Source organism: Perca fluviatilis, chromosome 2 (genome assembly GCF_010015445.1).
Source record: "Perca fluviatilis chromosome 2, GENO_Pfluv_1.0, whole genome shotgun sequence".
Taxonomy (NCBI): domain Eukaryota; kingdom Metazoa; phylum Chordata; class Actinopteri; order Perciformes; family Percidae; genus Perca; species Perca fluviatilis.
The window spans coordinates 1397881-1415679 of NC_053113.1; the positions used below are offsets into that span (position 1 = coordinate 1397881).

At 40.3% G+C, this 17799-nt stretch overlaps 1 protein-coding gene across 1 annotated transcript in view; it reads right to left on the reverse strand.

Moving 5' to 3' along the window:
- Positions 1 to 16051, reverse strand: part of LOC120570713 (NACHT, LRR and PYD domains-containing protein 12-like) — a 565262-nt gene extending 549211 nt beyond the window's left edge. The window contains exons 1-3 of the mRNA XM_039819198.1: positions 15825 to 16051; positions 14755 to 14860; positions 14430 to 14543 (exon numbers count right to left, since the gene is read on the reverse strand). Coding sequence (XP_039675132.1) covers positions 14430 to 14543; positions 14755 to 14843 — 203 coding nt within the window. The 5' untranslated portion in view covers positions 14844 to 14860; positions 15825 to 16051. The remainder of the gene's footprint in view (positions 1 to 14429; positions 14544 to 14754; positions 14861 to 15824) is intronic.
- Between the last annotated feature and the right edge of the window lie 1748 nt (positions 16052 to 17799).

Consider the following 17799-nt stretch of genomic DNA (forward strand, 5'->3'; position numbering starts at 1 on the left):
CATTGTTGACATATACTTATAATAAAGCAATGAACGGCGCGGGGGTATATAAACTTGGTTACAGTTATCGGTTACAGTGCAGCCGCCCTCAACAGACGTTCTAACGTAAAGTGAACGCACCCTCAACGGAGCAGGGATCATTTCATTGGTCAACATACAGCTGGCATTCTATTGGTTGTTGACTTTTGGCACAGTTATAACACAAAAAAATCCAAGCGCGCAGGAGAGATCCGAGAGCAGAAAATTTGCAAGCGAGCAGAATCAGCCTGAGTGCGAGGAGAAGGTTCAAAGCTGAGAGCAGGAAATCTGTCCAAACAACAACATATCTGAGTCCAAGCAGAAAGTTTGAGCACAAGCAGAGCAAATCTAAGCACAAGCAGTGAATATTTGAGTGTGAGAGCAAGGTTTTGAGCGCGAGCAGTTACTATTTGAGTGTGAGAGCAAGAAATCTGAACGTAATATCAGTGAGAAATGCTCTCAAATTGAAATAATGCGCTCTTGACTAGTGACAGTAATATAACGCCATAGTCCCAGCCCAGGATAGGAAATTAACTAACAATGTAAAGATCAACAAGCCACTGATAGTGACATATTTGTTCTTATTTGATTAATTCAATAAATTATTATTTTCTGTCTTAAATCCACCAGCCACTTTCATATTATACCAACATTTGCAGCATCCTGAGCCTTTTTGGTAAGGTTCCCTAGGAAATCTCAGCCCAGAGTAATTCATTAATAATAATAATTATTATTCCCCAAAACAAGTATATACAGTACAGGCCAAAAGTTTGGACACACCGTCTCATTCAATTTGTTCCTTTATTTTCATGACTATTTACATTGTAGATTCTCACTGAAGGCATCAAAACGATGAATGAACACATATGGAATTATGTACTTAACAAAAAAGTGTGAAATAACTGAAAACATGTCTTATATTTTAGATTCTTCAAAGTAGCCACCCTTTGCTTTTTTTGATAACTCTGCAAACCCTTGGTGTTCTCTCAATGAGTTTCATGAAGTAGTCACCTGAAATGGTTTTACCTTCACAGGTGTGCCTTGTCAGGGTTAATTAGTGGAAGTTTTTCCCTTATTAATAAAAAATCAAAGGGTGGCTACTTTGAGGAATCTAAAATATAAGACATGTTTTGAGTTATTTCACACTTTTTTGTTAAGTACATAATTCCATATGTGTTCATTCATAGTTTTGATGCCTTCAGTGAGAATCTACAATGTAAATAGTCATGAAAATAAAAAGGAAACACATTGAATGAGTACTGTATATATATATATATATATATATATATATATATATATATATATATCTATATTTTTTGCAACTTTCACTGTCTTCTACAACTTCATTGCAACAAACATACAAAAGACATTGCAACTTTTATCACAACTTTTTACAAAAGCTCCCGTGAAATCTAACATTTTGGGCCGCAACAATCTCAACAAAAGGACGCGAAATCCTGGAAGGATGCCCTTGTGTGTTTCTCATGTGTTATGGTGTGCATTCACCCGTGTTTTTGTTGTTGTTGTGGTGCATGTAGGCTACTCCTGATTTTGTCAGTCATCTCATCTCTTATATGCAGTGTCTCTATGATCCTATCCTGTCCTATTCATGGTAGCCTACTCGTGGACATTGCGCCATCACCACGTGCTATAGTAGGGGGGCCCACCTTGATTATCCTGCTTAAGGGCCCGGTGTTGGCTTGTTACGCCATTGAATGTATTGGTAGCAATAATTTTCTCTAAGGGATTTTTAAGTGCATTGGCACATGTTAAGAGTTTTATTTGAGACTGTAAAAGCAGTAAAGATGTTTATGTATAACTTAAAGGAATATCTTGAAAAAAAGACTAAAACAAAATATTTGAATACGACACAAAAAGATAATCCAGAATAGTAAAACACATTTCTTTGTGTTATACATTTTACCTGACTGTCCTGAACATTTCATTTCACTACGGTTTACATTTAAAATACCTGACATTTGTTTCTGGGGAAATACCGATATAGCTTATAGTGTGTTGGGTAGTTCAACAGTGGAGGCACCGTGCTATTGTTTCTTGATTATTTCTTCATAGTTACTTATGCCTATAATAATAACATCCACTGGTAAAAGGAGATTTAGCCAATTCACCATCAACTGCTAAGCACACAGCATCCTGTTCAGTAAAACATTGAAATAGAAAGTAACCTCATCTTATAATATACTTCCAGCGCCGGGAAGGGGTTAAACTAGTGTAACACTGAGCTGAGTTCTCTTAGAGCAAACTTAAAACACACTCACACTTCCTCAAACCAGGTCTCAGTCTCTGCGGTCCACCATGGTCCACCCTGCAGGAAGAAATAAAGACATAATCAACTTCATACTCCAGGGCTGTGGATAATTGCGAGGTTTAACCATCATAGTGTGAAATGAGACGGAGAGAGACTATGTTGACTCTGCAGCTTGTTCAAGTCAAAGTCAGGGCAATGTTGCTAAAGCTGTCACGGTGTGGTTACACTTAAGCCCCATACACATGATACGCGATTTTCAAGCGCAGCGCAGGGAAACGTCATCAATGGTGGCAAGGAAGCTATTTCCCATTGCTAGGTAACGACTTTCCATTATCTCATTGGTTGAACCTTCGAAAGATCAGCAGCAACTAGGTCAAAGTTTAAATAATTTGAACTTTAAGCACAGCACAAAGCGGCAAATCTGAGCTGCGGTGCGTGACGCCAGGGGTAGCGCAGTGCATAGTTGGACGCCACCGCCCTCCCCTTAGGAAATCAATGGAACAACCGCCGCGGAGAGGTTTTGCCGCCTATCATGTGTAGGCAGCTTTACTGTGAGACATGGACAACAGCATTCTCTATGCCCTGATGACAGACTGAAAGGCTGGAGGTTTGGAGGGGTTTTATTTAGTTTGTGTGTAAAATGGTCTAAATAAATGACATGTAGATAGGATAAAAAGGTTTTGCTTATTTTTCTAACTTAATTCAATTATTTTATAAGCTACCTAAATAGGTCCTGTTTGGTACTGGTACCGAATTTCAGCTACCTGTAACATTACAAAAGTTGATTAGGAAAAGTGAGTTCTCAACTTGAAAGTATGTTGCATAAAAATGATATGTAAGTTGATTAAATCTTATTTTGGTAATGCCAATCGAATCATTCCGGACCTTTGACCTTGAGTACAAATCAGTATTTGTGTTATAAGATTGAGAACCCCTGTAATACACCTTCACTTAGATCCTCCATTCAACAAGAACCAGAGTTTCTCAGTTTGTGACAAAAAAAAAGTGTTTATCCGTCCATACCTTAGAGTGTCCAGTCTCCAGTTTGGATCCTCCAGTAAAGTAGAAAGCAGCTTCACTCCTGAGTCTCCTGGATGATTGTAGCTCAGGTCCAGCACTCTCAGATGGGAGGGGTTGGATCTCAGAGCTGAGGCCAGAGAAGTACAGCCTTCCTCTGAGATCATACAGCCTGAGAGACTACACACACACACACACATGCACACACACACGCACATGCACATACACACACACGGTCAATTCAGGTACGACCTGGCCACAACCTGGGAGCAATTATATAACAACTACCCTTAGTGCTAGAAATGGGTGGGGCTTTACAGTCTAGCTGTACACAACAAGAACTAGTGGTGTGTAGCTACTGTAAATTGTCATTGTCCAGTAAAGAGAGAAAGATAAATAAACCTTATTTTATAATTGTTTTGCAGTGATTACATTCTAAAGCTCAAATAAATAATCAGATGATTTTTTGGAGACTGATTTCTCTTCCTCTGCGTATTTATTGCAGCAGCTAGATAAGGAAGGTTTATGCTAGTATCGGTTTTTGACTGGGAATGCATTGAATCGCTCCATCCTGCTGTTGTTGAAGCTGCCTGTACAAACCCAGCGTAATTAGTGAGTCACTAATATTAGACTCAGAGCTGAATGCTAAATGTAGCCTATTTTGCATTGCTTCTAATGCTATTTCTCCGTTTTGACTTACTGTGCATTGTGTAGGACCTTTATGTATCTGTCTGTGATGTCAACATGCCTATCCTGATTTGGTCTGGTTTCCCCATGGGCAAGTAACTGTCACTGTATTTGATGTTGACTTTAATTATGTGAAAAATGTGTAATGTTACTGGAGAAGATACATTCCGGTGTCAAAGACACTATACTATTTAATATACTGTATTTTTATATAGCAGAAAGGCCTTAGAAGCTGAGGTTTGAATTTATTTATGTTATATCTTACTGTGAGAGAGACAAGGCATTGTAAGACATGTGGCGTATTTTCCGCACTATTACCGTATTTTCCGCGTTATAAGGCGCATTTAAAAGCCTTTAATTTTCTCAAAAAACGACAGTGCCTTATAATCCGGAGAGCCTTATATATGGATCAATTGGTTAATTGGTTGATCCATACTGGTTGTACACGGCGCTCAAGGCGCTCTGTCAAAATGTTTCAGTATGAAAAACCAATAAAAACAATTTAATAATAATAAAATGTTTAATAAAAAAAACAAGTGAAGCAAACTAATTCGGAGCTTGCCGTCATTCCGGGTGGATTAACTAAAGAACTCCAACCGCTAGATATTGGTGTCAACAGGGCGTTCAAAGCTAGACTGCGAGCTGCGTGGGAGCAGTGGATGATAGAAGGTGAACACATGTTCACCAAGACTGGGAGACAGCGCCAGGTGACTTACGCCACTATCTGCCAACGGATCGTGGACGCCTGGGCTGATATATCAGTCTCAACTGTGATCCGAGCTTTCACGAAGGCAGGAATAATCTCTGAACTGCCAGGCAACGAGAGGCAACGAGAGGGAGCCGGGCAGGTTGGATGCCGTAGTCGCCCAACTGTTCAATTCGGACAATGAAGAAGAAGAATTAGAAGGATTCGTGGACAGGGAATGAACTGAAAAAGTGAGCTTTACATGTTATACGTAACTGAACAATGTTGAGTTATGCACTAACGTTTGATTTAGTGGTATCAGACTGTTTCTTTTACTACGTGTTTACTGAATTAGGGAAATGTTCCCCTCCACGTTTGGGAGAAGAGTGAGCAAGGCTGGGAGATATTGTTAATATGCACATTAACGTTTGAACAACGTTACCATGGGAGTGAACGGAGTTGTCAGAATGCTTAATAAAGTTTGACTTTATCTGACTATTTTGTTAACATTCCCTTTAGCACAGCTCCATCTAGTGGATGCATAACGCAACCCCAGTCAAACGTTTGACTGCAGTATCTTCTATTCTATGCGCCTTATAATCCGGTGCGCCCTATATATGAAAACAGTTCTAAAATAGGCCATTCATTGAAGGTGCGCCTTATAATCCGGTGCGCCTTATAGTGCGGAAAATACGGTATATTCATACTTTTGTTAAAAAAACTTTCCACCATATGATCACAGTTAAAACAAGTTTAATAAAGAGCAGCACTCCTGATAACTGTTTCTATGTCTGTCTGTGTTGTGGACATGCCTATCCTGATTCAGTCTGGTTTCCCCATGTGCAGATGCAGATCCACATACACAATGTAGTGAGACTGTCAAAAAGGGGATTGTCACATTTGCTTGAGTATTCCTCAGCGTGTAGTGAAGGTAAGCTGAAAAGAGTAAAGGAAGAGAGACCAGAACAGAGTAGCCGAGCTTCCGCCAGACAACTCTGACTTGCTTTTAGACGTTACAGAGAGTTTTGCGAAATAAAAAAGGGCAAGACAGCGAGCTGGCCTTCTTGTGGTTGGACTATTAAGTAATATGAGCTGGTTGCTATGTCTTGTGTTGTTGCACCTTTGGCTCTGTTAGCAGAGTTGTTGACTCGCTAGATTTCGATTACAAGTAATGTCATCATAACAAATGCATGTGTAGAGGTATCGATATTTATGATAGCAGTGTAGAAGTAAATTACTGTGAAACTATAGGGACACAAATCGAGAAAAAAAATATTAATGTTACACACATGTTGCTTTAACTTGCATTGTTACGCAGGTCCTAACTGAACACCAACCTGAGAGTTTCCAGTCTGCAGTGTGGACTCTTCAGTCCAGGAGATACCAGCGTCACTCCTGAATCCTGCAGGTCGTTATTACTCAGGTCCAGCTCTCTCAGACTAGAGGACTGGGTGCTGAGAATTGAAGACAGAGCTTCACAGCTTCTCACTGAAAGGTCACAGCCACTCAGTCTGAAAGGGATTCAATAAAAAGTAAATCCAATAATCAACATTGGAAGAAAATAACTGCTCAGAGGGTGATAGTTTTTAATTAACTGAACACCAACCTGAGAGTTTTCAGTCTGCAGTGTGGACTCTTCAGTCCAGGAGATACCAACGTCACTCCTAAATCCTGCAGGACGTTATTACTCAGGTCCAGCTCTCTCAGACTAGAGGACTGGGAGCTGAGAACTGAGGACAGAGCTTCACATCTTTTCTCTGTCAATGTACAGCCACTCAGCCTGAAAGAGATTCAATAGAAAGGCCATCCGATAATTAATATATGAAAAAAATAACAACTTAGAACAATAACAACTTTTTCAAATAGATGAGCACCAACCTGAGAGTTTCCAGTCTACAATGTGGACTCTTCAATCCAAAGGACAGGTGCTTCACTCCTGAATCCTGCAGGTCGTTATTACTCAGGTCCAGCTCTCTCAGACTAGAGGACTGGGAGCTGAGAACTGAGGACAGAGTTTCACAGCTTCTCTCTGACAGGTTACAGCCACTCAGGCTGAAAAGGAATCAGCAACAGATAAGAACACAGATACAAACAAACAAAAACAAATTCTAATTAAAGAAAAACTAAATTAATTTGGATAGTTCTGTGTGCACGTACAGAGCTTTGTTGGAGGCTTTGACCACTGGAAGCAGCCTCAGAAGAGCCTCCTCTGAGGCAGAGTATTTCTTCAGGTCAAACACGTCCAGATCTTTTTCTGATGACAGTAAGATGAAGACCAGAGCTGACCACTGAGCAGGAGACAGTTTATCTGTGGAGAGACTTCCTGATCTCAGGGACTGTTGGATCTCCTCCACTAGAGAACAATCATTCAGTTCATTCAGACAGTGGAACAGATTGATGCTTCTCTCTGCAGACAGATTCTCACTGATTTTTGTCTTGATGTACTCAACTGTTTTCTGATTGGTCTGTGAGCTACTTCCTTTCTGTGTCATCAGACCTCGTAGGAGAGTCTGATTGGTCTGCAGTGAAAGACCCAGGAGGAAGCGGAGGAACAAGTCCAGGTGTCCATTCAGACTCTGTAAGGCTTTGTCCACAGCACTCTGATGTAGACTGTTTACCTTAGGTTTGACTCTGAAGGCATTAGGCAACCAGGATGTTGATTCTTCTTCTGACAGCAGGTTGACTCCAGAGTTGATGAATGACAGATGGACATGAAGAGCAGCCAGGAACTCCTGAACACTCAGATGGACAAAGCTGAACACCTTGTCCTGGTACAGTCCACTCTCCTCTTTAAAGATCTGTGTGAACACTCCTGAGTACACTGAGGCTGATCTGATATCGATGCCAGACTCTGTCAGGTCTGATTCATAGAAGATCAGGTTGCCTTTCTGCAGCTGCTCAAAAGCCAATTTTCCCAGAGACTCAATCATCTTCCTGGTCTCTGGACTCCAGTGTGGATCTGTCTCAGGACCTCTATGATACTTGATGTTCTTCAGTTTGGACTGAACCACCAGGAAGTGGATGTACATCTCAGTCAGGGTCTTGGGCAGCTCTCCTCCCGCTCTGGTCTTCAACACCTTCTCCAGAACTGTAGCAGTGATCCAGCAGAAGACTGGGATGTGGCACATGATGTGGAGGCTTTGTGATGTCTTGATGTGGGAGATGATTCTACTGGCCTGCTCCTCATCTCTGAATCTCTTACTGAAGTACTCCTCCTTCTGTGGGTCAGTAAAACCTCTGACCTCTGTCACCATGTCAACACACTCAGCAGGGATCTGATTGGCTGCTGCAGGTCGTGTGGTTATCCAGAGGCGAGCAGAGGGAAGCAGTTTCCCCCTGATGAGGTTTGTCAGCAGCACATCCACTGAGGTGGACTCTGTAACATCAGTCAGGATCTCAGTGTTGTGGAAGTCCAGAGGAAGTCGACACTCATCCAGACCGTCAAAGATGAACATGACCTGGAACTCTTCGAACCTGCAGATTCCTGCTTCTTTGGTTTCACTGAAGAAGTGATCAACAAGTTCCACCAAGCTGTACTTTTTCTCTTTCAGCACATTCAGCTCTCTGAAAGTGAATGGTAATGTGAACTGGATGTCCTGGTTGGCTTTGTCTTCAGCCCAGTCCAGAGTGAACTTCTGTGTTAAGACTGTTTTCCCGATGCCAGCCACTCCCTTTGTCATCACTGTTCTGATTGGTTCATCTCTTCCAGGTGGGGTTTTGAAGATGTCTTCACATCTGATTATTGTTTCTGGTCTGTCTGGTTTTCTGGATGCTGTTTCAATATGTCTGACCTCATGTTCATCATTGACCTCTGCAGTCCCTCCCTCAATGATGAAGATCTCTGTGAAGATCTCATTTAAAAGGGTTGGGTTTCCTGCTTTAGCAATCCCCTCAAACACACACTGGAACTTTTTCTTCTGGTTAGACTTGAGTTTACGCTGACAAACTCCAGAATTACTTCCTGAAACAACACACAAACAAGGAAGATCAATATGTCAAAGAACATATTTCAACATTAGATGTCCTCAAATAATTAGCATATATTTAATGCATATTCTCAGACATTAGTAAATGTCTCATTTTTAAATCTGTTAAAATCCTCTTACTGCTCTGCAGATGGTCAGCCAGCTCCTCCTGCTTCATTCTCCTCAAGAAGTGCAGTGTGATCTTCAGAAATGCCTCTCTGCTCCTCCTCCTCTGTTCTTCATCCTCATCCTCACCATCCAAAACCTTCTCATCCTCCCTCTGACTTTCTAAGCATTCTGGGTAATCTGGACTCAGAACCTTCTGAAACTTCTTCAGCTCTTTCTTTACAAAAGTGACGATGCTTTCCTCCAACAGCTGGAACAGAATGATAAACTCCACATTTAGTTTAAAGAACTCAACACGTGATTCATCTCTGTCTGAAGGCCTGCTGGTTTGAAAAGAGCAGCATGGAGACTATTGGGATCTGAATGGTAGTTTATCATTTAATCTGTAGTTAATATTGAAAACTTTCTTTTAATATGTACACACCATAAATATGGAGTCCAGGTCTGTTTGCTGCTGCAGATCAGACTGACCACCGAGGCCCTCTGAGCTCTCCTGGTGAACTCTGTAGAGACAACATCAAGTGTAAGAACATTTAATGATCTGTGCATAGTCCTTATGATGACAAAATGGCAACTGTGGCTATTGAGGTAACACAATGGAGTGTAATGTGCTTCAGGTCAATAGTTTAGACACATACATGGATGCGTTCATTGGCTACACCACCAAATGCATCGATAACGTCTTATCGAGGATTACTGTACGAACAATCCTGACTAAGAAGAATCTTTTTTTAACTGGGACAGCAATGCCACAATATGAGCCACTAAAGGGCAGAAGGTTACTTCACAACAACAGTTTTCTTTTTAAAGAGGTGCAATTGAATACACCATTAGTTTGAGGATTTGTTTGGAGCAAACATGTTTTACCTTCGTTGTTTGTTTCTATAACTCACTCACAGGTAAGGCAAAATGTCCCCACACCATTGACTTCAGGGGAGAAGGAGAATTTTCCAGTTCTGTTGTGTTTCCGGCATCTCCAACTCTGATGAGTAAATGTTACCCAGTTTCTTTAGCTGCACGCTACCAGCCGGTAAGCTAATTTGTTTCTGTTTTTTTCTTTGGTCGTGCGCAAGTAGGCAAGGGTGTAGAGAGAAAACAATACTGGGGGAATTGTAGATGTTGCTCCTGATTTAGATAGTCCAAACTGAAAGCTCATTTGGATAAATTCTGGAATTTAAAATCAAAATCGTGACATGTAGCATATTGACAAATGCCTACAACACAGGGTTTTTGGATTTTGGAAGTACAATAAGTCAGGTATGTGCTCCGGATAGCTATGAGTAGTTTGAAGTAGTCTGGATCAATAGAAGTATATTTCCAGGATAATTGTCTGACATCTGGTGCATGCCTTTCACCTTCCGATCTTTTTGTTGCCGTTCTCCAAATCCCTTTGCTACGGGAAACAACAACACCTAGCCAGAGGTGGAAAGTAACGAAATACATTTACTCATGTTACTGTATTGAGTAGTTTTGTTGTGTATTTTGTATTTTTCAAGTAGTTTTTAAAATCTGTATTTTAAAATGTACTTGATTACATTTTGAGTGAAGTATTGTATTTCGCTACATTACAAATCCCATCCGTTACTGAGTAAAAAAAAAACCGAAAGGAAGAAAATAAATCGTGCCCGGAATGACTACACCAGACCATAGTAATGCTGTAATGCACCCTGAATGCACCAGCATTTTTTATTTTGCGCGAACGTATGCAGGTTCTTCTTCTCTGGTTGCAAGTCGCAATTAAAAAGAAGTAGAAGAACAACTGCAATGTGTCGCACTGTCGGACCCATGGAAACGGTCGGACCTGGAACTGAGTGGGAGACGTTAGCATGGACGTAAATGAGCTGTTATCCCTAAAAAATGACTTGACTGATGCAGAGTGCGCACCGACATCTGAAGCTTTGCTAGTTATGCTGCAAAAGCAACAAGGCATCCAGGGATGCAGCAGTCAGGACCAGCTTTGTGATAAACCACAAAATCACCAAAACAGTAAGCCATTTTCTGAAGGGGAGTTGATTAGAGAGTGTTTGGTGGACTCTGCTGCGCTAATATGCCCAGAGGAAAAAAAGAGACGTTTGAGAACGTGTTGCGTGACATAAAATGAATATTGAGCAGAATTGAGTTCATCCTATTGGTCCGGCCCTCCACAACAGTCCCTGATTCTCATGTGGCCCCTTGGGAAAATTAATTGCCCACCCCTGCCGGAGGACAACGTATGTAGGAGACTGACTACATTAATTCACATACATCTAATTAGCTCATACGGGCTACTTAGGTGTGTAGAAGCTAGCTGCTAGTCTGGGCTGTGAACATTATACGATACGATACGATACGATACGATACAACTTTATTGTCAGCCAAAGGCTGAAATTCTTTGTACATCCCTGGGTAGCTCGTTCAAAAACATCCAAACATACATAATATTAATACCACCAACAAACATACATGAGACATTACCACAAATGACAAACTCCAAAAAGGAAACAAAGAAAACATATGTAACAACAGTACATGACATAAACATACACACGGGCAGAGTCTTGGAGATGTATATCCCTGCAATAAATATTGCACTGGGTTTAATGTAGCTGGTTTAACAATAGGATAGATTGATGTATGAAGGAGTTTTTAAGTCTAATACGATTAAAAGAATGAACTCTAAGCGTCTGTTTGAAGGCAGAAGCTGATATTCACTGTGCAAGACATGTAAAGGGTCATTTGAAATATTTCTGGCTAGTCTAAGCATACTATTATTGTGAGCCTCCTGAAAGGTAGTACACGGTAGTAGTCCTGTAATCTTTGCGGCAAATTTTAATCTGATTAAATAGCTTTGTTTTATTTTTAACTGAGAGGCTACTTAGCCAAGCAGTACTACAGTAAAGCATCATACTCTGAATTACTGATGTGAAAAACAGAGAGATGATTTGACTGCTAGCTCCAAAAGATCTCAATCTACGAAGAAAAATAAACCCGCTGTTGTATTTTTTGCAGATGAAATCTATAGGAGAGGTCCATGAGAGATTGTTGTCTATCATGACACCCAAATATTTATAGACCGAGACTTGACTAATTTCTGAATTATGAATCTTCACTAGGGGCAGTTGACAGTTATGAGTTATTCCAAAAATGATTTCCTCTGTCTTCACAGTGTTAATGATAAGAGCATTGTTATCACACCACTTAACTAACCAATCCACATTGCCCTGATACAGTGTAGGGTCATCACCTTTGTTCAATAAGGTCAGGAGAGTTGAGTCATCTGAATACTTTAACAGAGACTGATTTGGTAAGGTAGCAGTGCAATCAGAGGTATATAAAGTAAACAACACAGGTGAGCTAATACATCATACATTATGGTCTGTTTATATTAATATAATTAACAGTCTATGGGTCTAACCCATTTATGGAGTCAAAACACGTGATTTGGTCTTGATTTGCATTATAATTGTTGTTTGTTTGTGAAGAAAAGAAGGATGGCCTTCAGAACTAACAATGTATGGTACTTTGACTTTCAATTGATTGTTTGAAAACATTTTATGGGGTGGTCTGAACTAAAATTGCAGATTTTACCTTTCTAAGGGTCTTCAATAACATGTTATGTTGTTATTACATGTGTATACATTTGTATAGATGTGTATACCTTTGTATAGATTTTTCTTTAATTAAAAACAAAATAGTTTTGGATATATGACCCCTTGTCCTATTTTCACTACATGGGAGAGATTCCCCCCCCCCCCCATTTAAAAAAAATTTAACTAAGTAACTTAAAGTACATTTTAAATGAACTACTTATTACTTTTACTTGAGTAATTTTTCAGATAGGTATTTTTACTTGTACTTGAGTAATATTTAATCAAAGTATTGGTACTTTTACTTGAGTACAATATTTTAGTACTTCTTCCACCTCTGAAGCTAGCAAGCTACAAACTGAAAATGGCAAGTTTTCAAAAAATTAAGATCGTGCAACAAGGCAGTCCTCCTTGGTTCTTTTGGGGAATGATTGTAAAGATTTAAAAATAATGTTTATGGCATTTCCTCTCTAACTGGGACATTTGGGAAAGATTGGTGGGATTGCTGTGGATGATGTACACACGGAGCTACACTGGTGAGAGCCAGTGAGGTTTAACCATGTATCAGCTCATTTAAATAGCTCACGTTACTGTGTTGTGTCAACATTTGACTTCATTTAATATTGAATGTGGCGTTTTCTTTTGTGGGGTGCAAATGTTCCACCAAAACAAGTTCTTTCCGGAGACTTTTTGCAGAGCCACCGTCGCGTCCGAAGCTTAACGCCGCCCAAGATGTTTGTGATTGGTTAAAAGAAAAGCAAACAACTCAACCTCCTAGGTTGGCACATATTGTTTTTGTTGGGGTTTGTGGAGCCTAGGCTGTCTATAGAGACCACGTTTTTTACAGTGTGTTCTGGGGACAGGCAGCTAGCAGATAGTGAGGAGATGTTTTTTACAGTGTGTTCAGGGGACAGGCAGCTAGCAGATAGTGAGGAGATGTTTTTTACAGTGTGTTCAGGGGACAGGCAGCTAGCAGATAGTGAGGAGATGTTTTTTACAGTGTGTTCAGGGGACAGACAGCTAGCGGATAGAGAGGAGATGTTCGCTGTATGTGACAAAAAATGTTGTAGCCTAAAAACCATGTGACATGGCTTAGAGCACCTTTAAGGTGTGTGCAGGTCAACTGGAAGATGTCTTCGTAGACATTTTCAACCTCTCACTGCTCCAGAAAAACATGAGCATGAGCATTGTTTTAATGTCATTCTGCTGTGCTTCCCATTGTGGATGTTTTGTATTATTATTGATGCTCAATAAAAATATATTGAAAAAAAAAAATCTGATTGGCTTAGCCTGACCCTCAGCCATGTCACCTCCCTCTGAAGTTATAGATAGTTTTGAATTGTTGGTTACACAGAGAAAACTGAAAAAGTTGAGATTAAAAAGAAAAAACTGTTGGAGAAGGATGTGTCAAAATGCGCTAAATGAACTGACATGCTCCTTAGTGGAAAGGCCAAGGTCAGCACTGTCAGCGAGAGCCGCACTGATGAAGCAGGACCAGGACCCAGAAGAAGAGACATGACAGGTGCACTATTGGTACGTTTGGCAGTAATATGTGTGCATTAGTTCAAAGTGGGTTTGAGAAGGAATATGCATTCATTATGCTATTATAACAATGACTTACTAAACTCATTAATATATGCTGATAATTCTAGTCTATCACAAGTTTACAAGTCTTTTATTTTGTATGTAAATACAGTATGCAACGTATTCAAGTTTATTACTGTTTCTATTGTTATTAGTTAAGTCCAGTCATAGTGGTGATGAGAAGGAAAATGATGAAGAGGAGGACAGGCAGGAGGAGTATGGAGCAGGAGGAACCAGCACAGATACAGTGAAAGATTCAAGTCCAGTGTGCAGGGCTGTATAACTTAGCGTTGGGTTGTTTTGGTCTCTTTATATAGTGTTATTATTACTACTGTTAAAATGACTTCCAAAAAAGGTTCTGATCTGGTTTATTGGCATTTCTTTAAATCAATTAATCTGTTTGGTGGTTCTGGTCCTGGTATCACTGGGCATTAGATCAAAACCTGGCATCGTCGAACCTGGACCATGAAGCTCTGAGAGAGTGTGATAATAACAAAGTTTTAAATTCTTACCTTTCATCAACAGCTTGTCCATCTTTAAACTCAATAAGACGATCCATAGACCGGTCACTCTTCATGGACACACAGCTGGGTTCAGGTCCTGGTTTCTGTTGCTGCATCCTGATACTAACAAAGACAGTGGATCAGTAACTATTCACCAAAATGTAATCTGATGAAAGATGCTGTCTCATCTCAGTTGATAATCAGTTGTTGGCTCTTTTCTGACTAATAAAATATATAGTTAATATTATATACATATATATTCAGTGTGAATCCTGATGGTGGAGTGATGTGAGTGCTGAGCTCTAACATGGAGAAGAGTCCATCATCATCTCACCTCTGAGCTTTGGTCTGGCTGTCATGGTCCCCACACAGAGTGGTTTTAGAGGGAGGGGCTCCCTCCTCTCTGTCCTCACACTGACTCATAGCAGAGTCCACACCTGCTGGGAGACATGACCTCTGTCACTATAACAAGCTTTTCATCACAGGACACATTAGTCTCTCATTCCTCTCTAACATGTCACAGATACTGTAGAAAACAGAGAATCAGCTGCTCTTTCCTTCAGGCACACACATACCTAGTATGTCTTAGTAGTTGGAAGATGCAGTGTTTCCTCTATGTTGATTGGCTGAGATGGCTGTGGTTTGAATACAATGCATGATGCCCAGGTGGATCTAAGTAGTCTGACAAGTTCTGACACATCCTTAATTAACACTGATGATTTAATCTGTCCCCCATCAGATGATGGAGTTCTACTATCTGTCCACTAGATGGAGCTAACTGACCATCTAATGAGATAAAGATCAGCAACATCAACTCTCTACTGCTCATGACGGTAAAAAAATAAAAGGCTGTTACATCATATCTAGGGCGGAGGGGAAGTGGAAGAAGGGAAGTGGAACTTATGACTTTAGCTGGTAATACTTGTGTACTTTTACGTTGATACACTACTACTTTTAACTCAGTAATATCTTCAAAGTACAACTTTAACTTGTACTAATGCAGTGTATGTGTATTAGTACTTTTACTGCAGTACAGAATAAACATTAGAGACTTCAGACTCTTTCATGAGTTGTGTGTTTGAAATATGAATAATAAGTGAGTTTCAGTAATGTTTGATGAGTCATTTATTGTCCTCACACTAACAGATCACCTCCAGTCCTGTCTCACTTTGTCAGCAGAGCTACATTTGATTTCTCAAATATTGATTTGGAAACAGCTCCATTATGGTTAGCATGTTTAGCATTGGTTAGCTCCAGCTGGTGATCCTGAACAAGGTGGCTGTTAGGATTACGAGTTGATAACTGTTACAGTTAACACTAACCAAACTAAACTCTTCCCCAACTAAACACATTTTTACAGTTTAATGAAAGATAAAAAAAAATCAGCTGAAAAGTGTTACTTACCAGATGTTTAACTTGGAGCAAACATCTGCGTCACAACAAGACAAAGTGAAAGTAAAAAACTGCTGCTACACAAAGAACAGGAAGTATACCTGTGAGAGAGAGAGGAAGGGAGGGGGAGAGAGAAGCTTAATTTTGTTCAACAGTGTTCAAATGAACTGGTCAGAATAATCTGATTATATCAAATATTAAATTACACAGGGAAGATTTTACTGCCCTGAGAACTTACATTAATACAATATATTAGGGCTGGGCGATAAATCGATTTTATCGATTAACTTGAATGTGTAGTCAATGTAGATTTGTTTAAATGAAAAATCGATTTTCTCCTTAACATCCGCCGACGCTCCCATCTGGGCTCCCGTAGCTCCAAACGGGCTCATCCCTCCCCCGCGCGTTTGCCATAGAGATACACAAACAACATGGCAGCGACAGGGACTAACATTAATTATTTTCTGAACCAGTCGTTTCATTACTTACTTATCTGTAATCTCCGCCGAAATGACCGGCCGCTCGCGGAGCACTGTCCCTGGCTGAGAGTCACCTATTCTCTGTAACTGAACAACCAGCTACAGCTGACCTGAAGGAGCATCATGCGGGGCACCAGAGGCGGTGTTGAGGAATTCTTTAGCGGCTCAACACATCTACTAAATGCCGCTGATACAACTGAGCTGTGACGGAGGTCTGTAGCGGCTTAAACAACTTGCAATCGCCGCTGTTTAGCACGGAGCTCCGCTTCGACGTTTGTTTTTATCGCTACGAAGGAGCTTGCTCCAGGTATGCTACATTCAAGAGACCACGGGATGTTAACGTACGTTACTCAGCAACAGGTGAAAATAGGGGCAAGGTTGCGCAATAACGTTAAAATGATTTGAACTTTTAGCGAGGAACGAGAAGTGAATTACCACCTGTATGTGTGAAAACAGCTTTATCTCACGCATCCGTTTTGTTGTTGAATATATAGCCCCCAAAGAAAAACAACCTTAAACCAATTTATATTTCCACAAAATTGGCATGAAAAATCATAATGGTACATGCCCCATGTGTGTGTATGAGTCAAAACAAAATAAAACTTGTTTTGAACAATTTCTTTGTCATCTGCAGATTGATTTTAAGTAGAGGGAGAAAAAAATCGATTTAAATCTTAAATCGGATTTTTTTTGAAAAAATCAGGGATTTTATTTTTAGGCCATATCGCCCAGCCATACAATATATCAGTATATACTGTACAGTATAGAACAGTGCAGCAATAAAACATAGTTTAACTTAGTATCAGATATAATTTAGTAGCCTACATCATAAAGCAAGATAGAATATCAATATATGCTATAATACAGTAATACAGACAACCTCCAGTCCTGTCTCACTTTGTCAGCAGAGCTACATTTGACTTCTTAAACGTGCTCTAAGTTATGTGACACGTTTTTTCACTATCCGCTAGCTGCCTGTCCCCTGAACACACTGTAAAAAACATCTCCTCACTATCTGCTAGCTGCCTGTCCCCTGAACACACTGTAAAAATCATCTCACTATCTGCTAGCTGTCTGTCCCCTGAACACACTGTAAAAAACATCTCCTCACTATCTGCTAGCTGTCTGTCCCCTTAACACACTGTAAAAAATATCTCCTCACTATCTGCTAGCTGTCTGTCCCCTGAACACACTGTAAAAAACATCTCCTCACTATCTGCTAGCTGTCTGTCCCCTTAACACACTGTAAAAAATATCTCCTCACTATCTGCTAGCTGTCTGTCCCCTTAACACACTGTAAAAAACATCTCCTCACTATCTGCTAGCTGCCTGTCCCCTGAACACACTGTAAAAAACATCTCCTCACTATCTGCTAGCTGCCTGTCCCCTGAACACACTGTAAAAAACATCTCCTCACTATCTGCTAGCTGCCTGTCCCCTGAACACACTGTAAAAAACATCTCCTCACTATCTGCTAGCTTAGGGTGACCAAACGTCCTCTTTTGACA